This window comes from Tamandua tetradactyla, chromosome 18 (assembly GCF_023851605.1).
Source record: "Tamandua tetradactyla isolate mTamTet1 chromosome 18, mTamTet1.pri, whole genome shotgun sequence".
NCBI lineage: Eukaryota > Metazoa > Chordata > Mammalia > Pilosa > Myrmecophagidae > Tamandua > Tamandua tetradactyla.
This window is the reverse complement of record NC_135344.1, coordinates 49,113,932-49,131,003: the sequence shown is the minus strand read 5'-3', so window position 1 is coordinate 49,131,003 and position 17,072 is coordinate 49,113,932. Positions and strand designations below refer to the sequence as shown.

The window sequence follows — 17,072 nt, the reverse complement described above, 5'->3', positions numbered from 1 at the left end:
CCAATGACTTCGGGTCTTTTTTTTTTTAATTGTTGCCATTATAGTCACCGTTATTTTATATATAGGAAAACTCTCTAGAAAACAATGGAGCCAAATCTTCTCTGAACATGATTTATTAGCAGATCTGCTTTTACAAGAGCAGAAGGCTTTCCCTACGCTTGAACAGTTCTGGTGCTAACCCAGTTGCTGCTTTACTATTTTCATTATATCCCGTATCAGTGATGGCACACCCAGGTCACTGCTATTGTTCCTCCAGAGTTGGAAAAAGAGTGAAAGGCAGCCCCTCACTTCAGATGCGAGGAAACTGAGGCCTGAGCCAAAGAATGCTTCAATAAATTGTTCTAGGACCCTTGAATTTTAGTTTAGTTCTATTTTTTCACTCCACAATGGCAGCAAATTCAACTTATTAGTGTCATTCTAAGGTGGTAAGAATTCTAGGAATTTCTACATAAATTAGCAGAAACTGGAACAAGTTAAAATATCTCACTTTTTAGTAGATATGCTGAACCAGTATTTATAAAAAGAACAGGAAAAATGATAATAACTAATGTTTTAAGGTTAAGCGTTCTACATCTTATAAAGATTTTTCTTACCAATTTTCAGAGTAGGAATATAAAATTCTACGTGAACATATTACATTTTATAGATGTCCCTGCACAGGCAAAGTCCATTCATTGTGAAAAAAATTTTTTTAAAGATAACCAGTGTTAATTATTTTAAAAAATTAGTTGGACATACATACATAATTTCTTTTTTTTTTTTTTTGGCATGGGTAGGCTCCAGGAATCGAACCTGGCAGGCAAAAACTCCGCCACTGAGCTACCACTGCCCACCCCCATATATAAATTTTGAAAAAGGTAAATGAAATAAGTCCAATTCTCATGAACATCATCTGGCAGGAGTACTTCTAGCCACAGGAATTCTGGCCTCCCCTCAAGCTTTCCTTCAGCTCAAACTTCAGGTAAAAGTTAAGCTGTTCAGAACTTCCAAGGACAGTGATATCCACAAGATATATATAAAAGGATGCATGAAAAACAATTACTATTTCTATCTCCCAATACAGAGGCACTGAGACAGGAAAAGGATATTATACTTACAGTTGTAATTAGGGATATTATACCTATAGTTGTAATTAGGGCTAATAGTAGAGCTTTGTCAATTGTCCTGCTTGTCCTTCTACCTAGAACATGAGTAGTGATTAAAGTAGAGGCATGAATAAAAAATATACAATGTGCCAGCATTTTATACATATTAACTCATTTATTTCACCACATGGCATAGATCATTATCCCCCTGTGAAGATGAGGGAACAAAAAGTAATGAATTTGCTCAAACTCAGACAGATGGGAGGTGCTAGATTTGAAATTTGAAACTGAGCTTGTCTAAATTCAAGCCTATTTTCTTTTAGCAATAGCATATGCTCTTCACTCTGGATTAAAGAAATGTCATTATTGGCAGCTATGCATGTAAATTTACCAAATCACGCTGCAAGCTACACACACACACACACACGCACACACACACACACACACATGCTGACTGCTTCCTCTACTGATGATACCAAATCTCCTCCCCTTAGTTCCTGGATTTCTACTAATTATTTTTATTTTACATGAAACAAGAAAGAGCTTTGAAACTCAATCCTTTAATTGGATGCTGATTTAAGAAACAGTTCTGAAAAGGCAGCCGAGCGTAGCCTGTGATAAAAGACAACCAGAGAACAGTGATAAATTCCCTGAAGGTGGAGTTCAGGCAGAAGTCAAGAGGCATTAAGGCCTGGAAGACTAGACAATTTTGAAGTAAATTTCCAAATTACCAAACAAACCTGCACTCAGTTTTTGGTGCAAAAAAATACATATTTTACATTTAAATGTCAATGATACTTGAATTATCCAGATCTCTGTTTCATTCCATTCATGTAGAAAATCAAGAGTTGATTATATATAAATATACTGAAGGAGATAGAGTCAATGCACCAAAGTTAATACACATAGAGAAATGCAGAAAAAGGATAGACCTACAAAAGACACCAGATGCAAAAATGACTGAAAAAAATTATGATAGCCTTTTTACATATACTTAAAATGTGTCATTTTATGTGGATTTTCCAAAGGGCTCACGAATAATAGAACATATACCCTCCAGTTTTATCTATAGTCAGATTAGATTATAACAAAATTCAAGTTGTATAATGCCTAGATATTTCAAGGAATGATAGACTGCAGATAGGTAAAACCAAATAGCATTCAAAAGTTAATTCAATATTAAGGGACCACCATTTCCTGAAGAGTGAAAACATAGAAAGAAGATTTGCAAAAAAAGGCAAAGTAAACAAAATGATCACTAAATCTATCAATATTATTATTAAAACAATATGACACACTTTAATGATTAGTTGTATAAGTATGGTTTCTTGGCCATGGAGGAAGAGGGAGAGAAAAGGTCAATACAGATAATCATGCATGCTCAATGAGCTAATGTGTTAGAAGTAGGGGAAAACTCAACATTAATGGGAACTACTGGAACTGCAATAGGCATCTAACTAATTCTACCGATGATTAGCCAATCCCAGCACTAGTCTTGAGAGCTAAGTTTTGAACCAACAGTCTAGGTCCTAACACTACTAAATCATTCCATTACTTTTATGCCCTGTTAATTGAACATTTATATTAATTTTTAACATTAAACTCAAATTCATTGTAGACTCATGTGTACAATGTTGCTACCATTGCAGCAGTTCCTTTTTATCTACAATGAATTATTAATCTTAAAATGGTAACGTTTCCTCATTAGGATTCAACTGAAAGACAACAGAGGGCAGAGGGACAAGCCAATAGAACCTTCCTGATGTCAGGAAAAAGTAGGAACACTTTAAAAGGATATAAAAATTAAGCTTGAGAAAGAAGGTTCCTCAAATAGGACAATCTCAAGACAGATTGGATGATGTTTCAGATGATGTTATATTTTCCAAATTGGTATCCCTACCCCAAAATGCAGAAAATGTCTTCTCAATGTTAATGCAAAGTGATTTGGGTTGGAAACATTTTTACCAATTTGTCAGAAATGTTTAGCAAATGTAATAGCAATGTATCAGATTCTCTACATTTCATTTAAGAAAATAAAAGTGAGATTTGGGCCCGTGCCATTGATTCGTGTTTTTACTTTACTCACACATTTCTAATAAATGCATTTCAAAGATTGAATTATTTGAAATTGCTTTTGGCACCTAAACAAATTTGGCTGCCGTACTACCATCAACAATAAAGACACCTGTTCTGTTTTTTCGTTTATTTAATACAATTGAACTTATATATCCCTACCTTACAAAGTTCTATCAAGTTCAGGTAACTATTCATGAAAAGAAATTATTATCAGATACACCGTTAGTGATATTAGCAGGTCACTATACACTTTTATTCTGATTAAGTTCCAGAGGTACATCCCTGGCTTAGGAGACAGGTGAGATGAGAATGTTCAGTAATATTAGTTTATATAACGATATCTCAAGAAGCTAGGTCTTTATCATTAGTCATGATAAGAATGTCTCCTAGGAAGTGTAAGTCAAAAGAAAGTTTATGTGGCAGAATTATGTAAGGAAACTTACAATAGTGCCTGCCCACAAACCATGCAATTTGGAAACAGCCAAGAAACAAAACCATAGAGAAGGGATAAATACAACATGTATTAAGGGTTATTATGCAACTACAGTTTCAATATGACCCTGGCAATATAGCAAAAAATAGTTATGGAAAAGAAGCTATTTCTTATGCTCAGTAGCTAATTTTCAAACATATGTACCTGTATTTGAAACTTTGAGTATTTCACACATTTTTCTGTATCTGAAAAAAAAATGGATCCAGACTGATATTGTATATAAAAAGAGCTGAAAACATTTTATATAAAGGTAGCCAAAAGCAAAGTTAAATAAGAATTCTAAAAAGGATATTATTCTGATTGTTGATAAAGCAACTCTGAGGTATACTTTGCTTATATTGGAAAAGAATAATTTACTGTTCAATTTATATAGAAAGGATGAAATATCTAGAGTAAGATGATTTCATAAAGTTTTTAATTAAATTAAAAGTTTGATTCAAGTGCCTAGATCAAACTGTAAATATAACTAGAAACTTTAAAAGTAATATAAAACTCTATTTTGACTCTATATTTAATATCTAACAGTTCATTAAATTTGCTTTTCACATAATTTATGGTGAAAAACATTATATATTTTATTTAAAAATCTTCAAGGGGATTATATTTAGATTTAACAGCCTATTCTAGAGAACCAGGAAATGCACACCCTTCAGGAGAAATACATTTAATAAATGGTGACATACAAAAAGTATGTCAAACTTCTTCATCTATGTGACCATAAGCATTAATTAGGAAATAACAACATATATTAATATGATTTGAAGGAGAAGGAACATTAACAAGGTAATGGTAGTACAAGGGTGCATATGTTCCAGTTCATAATTCATATATTATGGTAATATGAATATTTAACAAGAACATATCTTCCCATATGGGAGCATTCGACTGGGACTACCACATTTTACATGTATTTAGAGAAAGCAATATAAGAATGATAGAAACAAGTTTAAATGATATACAATAGGCTCAATGAACCTATGCCCACACTTGAGTCAGTAATAATTATAATTAAAATTGTTGGGTATGGCCATAATATGGTGTAATTTATGTTGAAGATAGAATATTTATTATTATTTAACCCATTCTTAACAAGAATATCAAATTCTAAATTTCAAAATGCACGATGCTTTTTTTTTTACTTACTGCTTTGTAAGTTCTCTTTTGTCCGGCATGTTTCCGAATTTGTTCTCCATTTGGCCCTGTTTCCACATGCATTGAATAAATAATGTCAAAGAAATCTTCCACCACTGCTACTCGCCTTAAAGACAGCTTCTCATCTACCCCTACGCCATCCTGGAAGCAAAACAAAAAAGCACAAGATTAAGAAAGTAATTTGCACTTAATACATAAATTTGAATAAACAAAAACATGTTGATAAACTGGACAAGATCATGTAGAAAAGAAACCTCAAAAATAGTGAATGAACAGCTCACCACTGTACACATTTTTTACATAAAGAATTTTAAGAAACTTGACAAAAAGACATTCAGCATAGCTTATAGTAAAATAAAGCATACTTATTCATAAATGCCATCTTTTAAGCTCTTATAATGACACATTTACAGCTTTCAGTACAGCTTTTCTTAAATAATTTTAAAATACATGTTAAGACCCATTTTGTGTCAAAATCTTTATTCTAGAAATTGATTCACTTATTCAACCAATATTTATTGAGTTACTGGGTCCTGAACTTTTATAAAGAAGGAATAAAAGAAATTGTATAGATTATCGACCCACAAGCATCATAAAATCTAGTAAAGAAAATGCATCTAGTGCTCAGTTTAGGGTAACAGGAAATATGTGTTAAAGGTTAAAAATGTGAGATCTAGAAATGTTCTGGGTGTGAATCCTGGATCTTCCACTTAGGAGTTGTGTATTTTGTGGAAATGACTAAACCTTTTTAAATCCTGGTTTCCCTCTTTGCAATAGGGATAATAGGACCCACCTCACAGAAATGTAAAAATTGAACGAATAATGTATTAAAGGACTTAACCCAATGTTTGGCATATAGCGGACACTGAGTAAATGGCAGCTGTTGTCATTTTGATGATCATTATGATGAATACTATAGGATTTCAAAGTATAAAGATATCACCTCTTGTTCCAAAAAAGAGCAGAGGTCATTAGATTGGCCTCAAACCAACAAATGCTGTCTACAGGAGATGCAATTTAGATTCAAATATACAAATAGGTCAAAGGTAAAAGCATATACTATGCAATCAACAACTATCATCACCATACAAGAGCTGGGGTGTCAATATTAATAGCAGACAAAATAGACTTCAAAAACAAATGTTACTAGATATAGAGAGGGACATTTCATAATACTAAAAGCATCAATCCACCAGAATATATAACAAGTGTAACATATCTGCATGTAATAGCAATACTTCAAGTTGTGTAAATGCAAAAAAAAAAAAAATTCATGAATCAAAACTGTAATATTAAAGGGAGAAATAAACAATTCAACAATAATAGTCGGAAACATCACACCCTACTTTTCAAAAATAAATAGAACAACACGGGTGCAAGCATAGTTCGGTGGTAGAATTCTCGCTCACCAGGCAGGCGCCCTGGATTTGATTTCTGGGTTTATGCACTTCCCTCCCCAAAAAACCCAAACAAGCAAAACAAACAAACAAAAATTCAACAAATGGTGCTGCAATAACGGGATACTCACGTGGAAAAATAATGAAATATGACCCTGCCATACAGCATACAAAAAAAAAAAAAACAACACAGAACAAGGCAGAAGAGAAACAAGGAAATAGAAGATTTGAACAACACTCTACAAAATAAACCTAATGGTGCATGGGTGGTTCAGTGGTAGAATGCTCGCCTTCCATGCAGGAGACCCGGGTCCAATTTCTGGACCATGCACCCAGAAAAATAAAAAAATAACCTAAAAGAAGTACACAGAACACCACACAATGGTAGCAGCACATATCCAGTCAAGCACGTATGAAATATTCTTCAGAATAGACCACATTCTAGGGCATGAAGTAAGCCTCAAAATATCTTAAGGAATTGAAAACATATTTGGTATGTTTTCTGAACCAAATGAAATTAAATTAGAAATCAATGACAGATGGAAATCTACAAATATGTAAAAATTAAACAACATACTCCTAAAAACCAATGGATCAGAGGAATCAAAAGAGAATTATAAAATACTTTGAGATGAATTAAAATTAAAACATAACACATGATAATTATGGACTAAAGTGAAATCTTGTTTAGAGGGAATTTATACTGATGAATACCTAATTAAAAAATAAAAATGATCTCAAATCTGCTACCTAATCTTGTTTTCTTAAGAAACTAGAAATAGAGCAAATTAACCTCAAACCAAGCAGAAGAGAGAAAATGATAAAGAACAGAGAAGAAACAAATTAAAGAATATAAAACAATTAAGAAAATCAACAAAATCAAAGATCAGTTCTTTGAAATGATGAAGAAATGACAAACCTTTAGCTTGACTGTCCAAGAAAACAAGGAAGATTCGAATGATTAAAATCAGAATAAAAAAAGGGGAACATCACTATGGGCCTTATAAAAATAAAGATAATTATGAGAAAATACCATAAACAGTATGCCAAAAACTTAGATAACTTACATAAAATGAATAAATTCCTAGAAAGACGCTTTACCAAAACTGACTGAAAAAAATAGAAAATCTTAATAAGCTTATAATAAGTTATGAGATCAAATTAGTAATTATTAAAAAAAACTTCCCACAAAGAAAAGCCCAGGCGGACTGGCAAGTTCTACCAAACATTCAGAGAATTAGTACCAATCTACTATAAACACCTCCAAAAAAATAGATGAGGAAACACTGTTCAACTCATTCTATGAGGCCAGATATCAAAACAAGAAAACTGTACACCAATATACCTTATGAATATAAATGAAACATTCTCACCAAAATACCAATAGAGAAAATCCAACAACATATATAAAATATTATAGGTCATGATCAAGGAGGAATATCCCAAGAATGCAAGACTGGTTTACATAAGACAATAAATTAATGTAATATACCACATTAATTGAATAAATGACAAAAATATATAAGAAGCAGAAAAATCACTGGACAAAACCCAGCACACCATTATAATAAAAACACCCAGCAAACTAGGAATAGAAAATAATGGGCATCCAGAGCTAAAAATGGTATGTAATGGTAAATGACAGAATGCTTTTCCCCTAAGACCAGGAACAAGACAAGAATGTCTGTTATAGCCACTTCTATTTAACATTATGTTGGTGGTTATGGTGAAAGCAGTTAGGTAAGAAAGAGAAAGAAAAGACATCAAGATTGGATATTTATTTATTGTATCATAAACATACATGTAAAAGTTAAAACTTAAAATTTTCCCACAGGAAAATAACAAGAGTAAAGTCTCGAGATCTTGGAGTAGGCAAAGTCCTTCTTACTGGCACCATCAAAAGCACAAGCAACAGTAGAAAAAGTCAATAAATGAACTACATAAAATTAAAAATGTTTAAGCTGCAGATGATGCCATCAGAAATTGAAATAACTCACAGAATGGGAGAAAACATTTGCAAATAATTTATTTTATAAGGGACTTTTAACCATAATACCTAAAAAGTGTCACAACTCTTCTACAAAGAAGACATACAAATGGCCAAGAAGCACAAGAAAAAATACTCAAAGTCATTAGTCATTAGGGAAATGCAAATCAAAGCCACAATGAGATACCATTTTGCATTTACTAGTATTTCTATAACAAGAAATACACGTATTGGTAAGGATGTGGAGAAACTGGAGCCCTCATACGTTGCTGGTATGAATGTAAAATGGCAAAGCTTACTTGTAAAACAGTTGAACTGTAACTCCAAACATTAAACAAAAATTTACCATAAAGCAACAATTCCACTCCCACATATATATTCAAGAGAAATGAAAACATGCTCACACAAAATATACTGTACACAGATATTCATAGTAGCATTATTTGTAATAACTAAAAAGTGGACACAACCTAAACTTTCCTGAATTGATGAAGGTATTTAAAAAATGTAGTATAACTATAGAAAAGAAAATCATTTGTTCATAAAAAGGAACAAAGCACTGATTCATGCTATGACATGGATAAAAACATTACGCTAAGTCAGAGCAGCCAGACAAAACACTATATAACGTGAGATTACATTTTTAGGAAATATCCAGAATAGGAAAGTTTCGCATAGATAGAAAGTAGATTATTGGTTGCTTAGGACCGTGGTGGATGGGGGAATAGGAATTGACTGCTAATGTATATGAAGTGTTTTGTAAGTAAGTGCAAAAGCTTTGCAAAATTAGATAAGGGTGATGGTTGCATAATCCTGTGAATATGCTAAAATGCATTATATGTAGAGTTTAAGTGGATGAATTATATGGTATATGAATTATACTCAATAAAGATGTTAAAATATATGGTCGCCAATAGTTTAGGGTTTTGTGTCCAAGGATGCAAGAAAAGGAGTGAATATAATACATGTCCAAACAGTCTACAAACATGTGAATTTAGAGCAGAAGTGGAAGTGGCTCAAGCATCAAGGCTTACAGTGGTGCACTGGTAGATGTGTAACACGTGGCTCTGGAAAAAAACACATATGTTCAAAAGGTTATTATAAATTTCACAGATATAAAGGATGCTTTGCAAACATTTTGCATATAAGGATATGCAATGCAGTATTTTATTGTAAATTCTATATAGCCAATCGAATCTCACTGAACGCTTTTGTTGATTTTTGCTTAACTCTTGTATTTGTAGCCAATCTTTTGTCAATTCAATCATGATATGACAAACAGAATTTCATCCCAATCAGTAAACTCCTTTCTGAAAAAACAGTCATTGTGAATTAATGATATGTAACGTACTGATAAACTATTTCTCATCCTATACAAATTTTATTCATTAATCTGAAACTTCTTTCAGCTGTAGCACTAAGATAATCAACAAAGTGATAAATCAACCCGATTTGTGGCATTTGCTGATTTCTGTGGTGTAAATCCTTCTGACATGGTCTATTTCAAGCTGCCAGTGTAAATTCACTGCACACAAAGTTGGGCAGAGGTACAAGACAGGGCAACGTTAACATGGTACTTTCACCATACAGGTGTTAGACCAAAGTGACCACATCAAAACTACATTTTAGTAAAATAATTCAGCAGTGATAAGTTTTGAGTACTTATTACACTTTAATAAATTATGAATACATTCATATAATTTACTTTTTATTTTTTTTTACATGGGCAGGCACTGGGAATCGAACTCAGGTCTCTGGCTTGGCAGACGAGAACTCTGCCTTTGAACTTGAGCCACTGTGACCTACCCTGTAATTTACTTTATTTTTTAGTATTTTTTTATTATTATTAATTTTTAAAACTTTTTTATTGTATAGTATAACATATATACAAAGCAAAGAAATAAAAAAGGAGTAGTTTTCAAAGCACTCTTCAAAAAGTGGTTACAGGACAGATCCCAGAGTTTGTCATGGGCTACCATGCGATCCTCTCATATTTTTCCTTCTAGCTGCTCCAGAATATAGGAGGCTAGAGGGCATAAATACTTTTTTATCATCACAATCAAATTTTTTTCCTTCTTTCTCTGTGAACAATAATACATATACAAAAAAAGCTATAAATTTCCAAGCACAGAACCACAATTGGTTGGAGAACATATTTCAGACTTTGACATGGATTACGATTTCACAATTTTAGGTTTTTACCTAAAATTTAGCATGGCAGGCAAGAACCCTGTCTGCTGAGCCACCGTGGCCTGCCCTAATTTACTTTTTAATAATGTATTTAATGATTTGTAATGTTCCTAAAAGTTAAGAGTCTGTTCCCACGAGCTCGTAGAAGTTCTTCCCACTACTTGTATGTCATTCAAAATGGAAATTGACTATTTCTTAGTATAGACCCTCTGGTCAACCTCTGACACAGAAAGCATCAGATGACAAAAACACATAGACCTAATTAATCTAACATTAGACAGTTTAGGGTGCTATAAAAAATAGTTCCCACTGAAAAAGCTTTATATTAAAGCTAATGATTGTAAAAATAACCAAATTTGTAAATTGGGTCTGTGATGGCAAATCTATGCTCAACGAAATGACTGGTTTATTCAATGTCCTTGTATTTTATTAATGCATTAGAATGAAATTGAAGAAAAATAATAGCTAAGCTAAAAAGTGAGTTACTCTTTATCTTTCTGACAGTTTGTTGATTGCCAATTAATGAGATGATACATTTCACATTGAAGAAATTAAGGCAATTATATGAAATTGACAAATGAGAGATACCATGCTCAGAGATACTAACATTATGATAATAAAATTAAGACACCACTCATATCAAAAGACGACATGCAGTTCTACATGTCTCTGTTTGGCTTTACAGGATCTATTTGAAAGGTTCTATTTCTGAGTTTCAAATTTAACTTCTTTTGAAATTCCTCATTCCCAACTGTATGAGGAAGCCAGAAAAGAAGAGCTAAGGCAAAAAGAACTAGTATGGGGTAAATCTCTTTTCTACAATCCTCCCTGACTCCAAAGGTATTTGCTTGGGAAGTGATATAGCGAGATATAGATGGTCATAAACACTGACCTATCACATGATTATACTATTCAGGTCAAGACAGCACAGTATATAAGAATTTTCCACTCAACATAAAAAGATATGCAAAAGTCAAATTTGAATATATCAAATACAGCATCCATTAAAATAATGTTCATTTAAATTATAATATTATAAAAGAGAATTCAAAGCTAAGCCAAAAGGGCACAACTATTATCTAGGAATCAGTGAATGAAAATAGTTATTAAATTTCCTTACTCAGTTCAGTTGTCATCCAACAGATGTCCTAATTGGCAAAATCATCACCATAAGCTAATCGATGTGATAGCAATTTCAGTGAAATATTTAGAAATAAAAACAGTATGAGAGACTGCCAATTTTAAAATATCAAAAGGAAGAAAAATTAGACAGTGAAATAAATAGATTCCCCAAATTCAGTTTGCAAAAGAATCTTATTTTCAGTAAATTACTGAGACCATGTGAAAATGATCTAATGTAATTTTTACCAACATCTGGGAGACTCTACCTCCTCTGGAAGGCACCCTAGGCTTCTGCTCTATTCCACTGACATCAGAAGCTCACTTTCCATGAGCACAGAGTTGCTTCATGCTAAGACACGGCCAGGAGGGATGAAAGAAAAGGAGATACGATTTCTGAGAGCTGAAACATAGCTCACCTCAACTATGCAAGGAAATTAGATGCCTGGGCTTGTAGTTTTGCATGTGATATACTATCAGCCTGGAAGTGAGACAGTGTAGGTTGGCAAGGATTAGGAAATTCTTCTCCACTATGTACAAAATGCTGTGATAGATCACTTTGACTGACTAAAAAAAGAAACAAAAACTTTACAAGATATTCTTCCTAAAAGAGTTTGCAATCTACCGCTAGAAGTTTTCAAATCTTGACTGGTATGCCAAAGAGATTGTAGTGAGAATGATACAGCCAATGTGGCCTCATTCTTGCTTCAGTCTGGGAAGTACATGGGAATCACTTGGTGACTTTAAACAATAGTCTGATGCCTAGGTTGACACACAAAGAATCTGATTTACTAGTCAGTGGAAAACATGGGCATGGGGATTTTTGACATCTTCCTCAGTGATGCTAAAGTTCTGCAAAGGTAGAAAAATCAGAGGGAAAGAGTTAGTTATAGATGAGAACGGAGCACACAGATGGCTACAGCAGGCTGAATGTGGTCTGGGAGGTCAGATTTGGTAGTCATAAATTATTTTATACGCAACGAGAAATCATTCAAGCACTTTCTAATGTGAGAATTGTAAAATCAAATCAGTGCCTCAAAGAACTACTACAATAGTCAAATGTGAAGTACAGACAGATTAAACAGGGAGGTTGTGATAATAGGAGAAAGGGAGGGGCAGATGAAAGGAAACTTCAGAAGGTAAAAGTCAGTCAGTGTTGGCACCTCTAAATTTGAGAGGAGGCAGAGAAGTGAATGAGGGGAATAAAGACAGGAGAAAAGACAGAAAGATGTTGACAGACCAAGCAGATGCTATGGGGACGATGGAGCAGAATAAGCCGTAGCAGCTGCTGCTACCCAGGAGGCTGCACTACGGCCACTGGCAGTCTGTGCTAATGCTGGCCGCCTCTGCATAGTCCCTTTCCCCCTTGTATCAACTCTGTGGAGCAGGCACGGCTACTATTCTCAATTTACAAACAGGAAGCTGAGGCTCCGAGAACATAAACCACTTTCTAAAATCACAAGCTAGTAAGAGGCTTACTCTTACTCTTACAGGACAGCTGAGCTCCTTTTCCTATGAAGGAAAAGAAAAGTGAAATCATACATTTCCACTTTCATTCTCACAGAACGTGCTAATTTTTCAAAGTAACAATCTGCAACCCTGAATTCTCTTTTTAACCTTAGGGGAAGATCCAGCAATTTGACCTTTGGTGATTCATTTCCCTCAGATGTTTAAAATCAAACAAACAACAACAAAACATCTGATAGACTAAATACTCTGTAAGAAACCTTCCCAGCCCCCCCAAATCTTAGATTTTTATGTATTTATTATTGACGAGACAAATCCTAAATACATGTAAAATAGTATACTTAAAAAGCAAATTCAGGACTTTTAACCCCAGCCTTCATTTAACATCTTCTAATGTGTTTGAATTACAGACTATATATTTTAAAGCATTTTCATTGTAAAATATAATCTATATGAAAAGCAAAGAAAGAAAAAAGCAATCATTTTCAAAGCACACTTCGACAAGTGGTTATAGAACAGATCCCAGAGCCTGTCATGGGCTACCATTCCACCATCTCAGATTTTTCCTTTTAACTGCTCCAAAACACTGGAGGCTAGAAAGAATATCAACATAATGATTCAATGGCCAAACTCATTTGTTAAATCCCATTTTCCCTGTTATACCTCCTCCTCCTCCTTCAACCCTTCTCTCAGTCTATAGGGATATTTGGGCAATGCCCATTCTGACTCTTTCATTTTGAGAAGGGGTGTCCTCACTACAAGACAGGGAGATGTAATTAATAACCATGGAAAGGCTGGTTCCTCTGAGTTTGAGGATTTATCTGACCTAGGAACTCCATAAAAATTTCATGTTCCAGAAAGGGAAGCCTTGTTCAGGAAACCTTTATAGAGTCTTAGTTCAAGCCACAGGTGTTCTTAAGAGTCAGCATGAGGGCTATTGATCAGGGTTTAGCAAACCATGGCAATTAATATTATCTAACTGAAGTTTGCCTAAGAGCAGCCTCCAGATTAGCCTCTGGACTCCATCTGATCTCTTGCGGCCTCTGCTACCTTGTTTTATTATACTTCTATTCCCGCTTTTGATCTAGAAGGTGTTCGATCCTACAGTGGCAGGGCCAGACTCATCTGAAAGTCATGTCCCACATTGTCAGGGAGATTTTCACCCCTGAAGGGCATGTCTCACATAGAGGGGAGGGTAATGATTTTCCTTACAGAGTTGGGCTTTGAGAGAGAGAGAGAGAGGCCACATCTGAGCAACAAAAGGTTTCTGGAAGCAACTCTTAGGTCTCGTTATGGGTGGTTTTAGCTTCTCCCCTACAAAAATAAGCTTCATAAGGACTAGCCTCAAAATCCAAGTTTTGTCCTATTTTCTTGGGAGTACCCAATGGTTGAGAGGGTACCCAGGGTTTCCCAGATGGGAGAGTTTAATAGTTTTATATATATATATATTTCCAGACCCTCAAGGGACTCTACCAATACTTTTTAATTATCAGCTCACTGTAGTTTGAGATATATCCTGATATTATACTAAGTTACACAGAATTACAAGGCCTCATTCCCATTCTGGACTCCAGGAGTTTGGGTTATTGAAATGAATTGAGAGAGGTTGATTTAGATTATGTGTTGAAGGAAATTTAGGTTCTAGACATAATAAATGTCTCTGCCTTTGGTCTCATACAGTAGCTGAAGGTCTAGAGAACGTACACTATCATCTTTTACCCTGCATTCTAATTTACCTTAGACCCAGCCAGCCTGGCTTCATTTCACACTCTAATTGAGCTCAATCCCTTTTTCAGTTAACTGCTATTATATCTAGCTATGCTACCTTTCAGGGCTGCAGCACTCCATTTCTGGGTCCTGGGTGTCACAAAGCTACTCAAAGTTCCTGGGAAATACCAGCTGATACATGCACAGCTCAATGTCTCAGAATCCAGAAATACATCTACTACTACAGATCAAATGTGGCTGCTATATAAGGGCACAATCTAGGCTCTCATTTTATTTTATGTATTTCTGATTATAATTTTTATAAAGAAATAAAATTGTAGAATTTTAAATGGACAATATTTTGGGAAAAAAATCATAAGATAAAAGTAGCATAAAGAAAAAAATGAAGTACATTTACACTTTAACCAAAAAAAAATTATGTTTCTGTGAAAAGCAAACCTCTATAAAATTTATTAATTTTGTGCCAGCAATTCATTTTCAAAAACAGAAAATTTGATACTACTTCTTTCCAGAGTTGATAATGTACCCAAGAACACAGTATTGAATTCCAAGTTTATGTTTCTTCAATGAGAAGATAATTACAATTATTTATATGGTATAGTCATCCTCGCTCCAGCACAAACAAAAGTTCATGTTTCCAGGAGGCCAATTCTGCTCTGAACAATGAAGTCTGGAAAAACACTGCTTTGCCATATGTCAGATGCTGGCAAAATGAGCTTTACTTGTCTAATACTGCCTCAGAAGAGGGACTTTTCACCACTTCTCTGACACACACTATTGCTGCCCTTGAAATCCAAATAGCTTTCAATTTGGAGGTACTGATTAGCCAGTTATTATTCAGGCCACATGTTTCTCTGTCTTTTCATTATTTCACTGTGCTAGCACCTATTAAATAGCCTTTGTAGTTTCCAAGAAGAAGGCGAGAAATGCTTTTCTCCCCTTGAAAACCAAATTCATCACTTAATACAAAGTTTAGGGTTTTGTGATTTAGAGATACAATTGCATCTCCTTGCTCTTTCCCTTAACTAAAAAGTATAATCATTACTTAAAAAGTAGTAAAGTCCCTTTTTATGCCTTTGGGGTTATGTACCAGAGCTAGCCATATAAAAATGAGGTAGTATTTATAGCAACCTTAATGTTAAAAAAAATTGTTAGGACAAAATTTGTATAGTACCTGTGATCAATAACCTATAATACATGAGAATATTTCAAAGCAAATGCTAAAAGAATAAAAAATCTTTTAAAGTCTTAATTTAAGAAGTCAATTTTGTGAATTATGAAGGAATTCAATTTAGGAAAATTATGAGAGTCATAACTGTACTAGGGTAAATATGATCACAAGGTAAGAATTTTTTACATGTATAAAAAGCAGGGAATTAAAGCCTAGACAGACATTCACCTCTAAAGAAATTAGAACAGCAGTGAGTATTTCCATGGGAAGTAAATGTGAAGATTTAGCAAATAAGATATATGTTAAAGGTTTTATCATACTTCCTCGAGAATCCAAACACATTCCATACCTGTGTTTTTACTACTATATGTTTTTGTTGTTATGATTATTATTGTTAATTATATTATTATCCTGATTTCTAATCTAAAATTCCAAATCATTCTCCTATCCAGTAATCAAATAAATCCACTCCTAGATTGGCTCTCCAATTTACCCTCTTTTCCCTTTTCTGCTGGGCTCCTGCTTTACAAGCCCAGGAAATGTTCTTTGTAGCCTAGGCTGGGAAATACAAATAGGTGTCATCACATGTGCCAAATCTATTTTTTACAGTGTCTATCTATTATGCAAAGTCTTGTTTCATCATAGTAAAGAATAGTGCCTTGATAGTTAGCATTGTCTTCGTGGAACCAAGAAGAATGTGAAGATGTGGCACATGCACTGACTTTGTGCCTACCTTGACCTATCTATGGAAAGAGCATTCTCTTTAGTTATTTTTGCATTGATTTACAGTAGACTTCTGTTTTAAATTGTTAAAGCTGCCAGAATGCAATGTACCAGAAATGGGTTGGATTTTAAGAAGGGATTTATTAAGTTACAATTCTATAGTTCTAAGGCCACAAAAATGTCAAAACTAAGGCATCCAGGTAAAGATACCTTGACTCAAGAAAGTCTGATGTCTGTCACATGGGAAGGCACATGGCTGACGTCTTCTGGTTCTTGTTCCTGGTCTCCTACTCCCAGCTTCTGATGCCAGTGGTTTCCTCTCTAAGCATCTGTGGTCTTCACTTAGCTCCTCTGGGACACACTGTGGGTTCCGGCTTGCTTAGCATCTCATGAGAAGACACATGGTGACATCTGCTGGGTTCTGCATCTCCAAATGTCCCTGTCTAGACATCTGTTCCCTTTATCAGCACTCAAAGCATCTCCA

The 17,072-nt window shown here is 34.2% G+C and overlaps 1 protein-coding gene across 10 annotated transcripts in view; it reads right to left on the bottom strand.

The window, feature by feature from the left end:
• Positions 1 to 17,072, bottom strand: part of NOL4 (nucleolar protein 4) — a 377,490-nt gene that overhangs the window by 267,839 nt on the left and 92,579 nt on the right. For 7 of the 10 annotated variants that reach the window (XR_013165209.1, XM_077135663.1, XM_077135662.1 and 4 more), the window contains exon 2: positions 4,798 to 4,947. Coding sequence is in view for 7 of the 10 variants with exons in the window: in XM_077135663.1 (XP_076991778.1) it covers positions 4,798 to 4,947 (150 nt within the window). In the remaining 3 variants the exon portion in view is untranslated. Of the gene's footprint in view, positions 1 to 3,798; positions 3,862 to 4,797; positions 4,948 to 17,072 lie in introns of those variants that run through there. The other 3 variants (XM_077135672.1, XM_077135671.1, XM_077135668.1) reach the window with 3 other exon arrangements.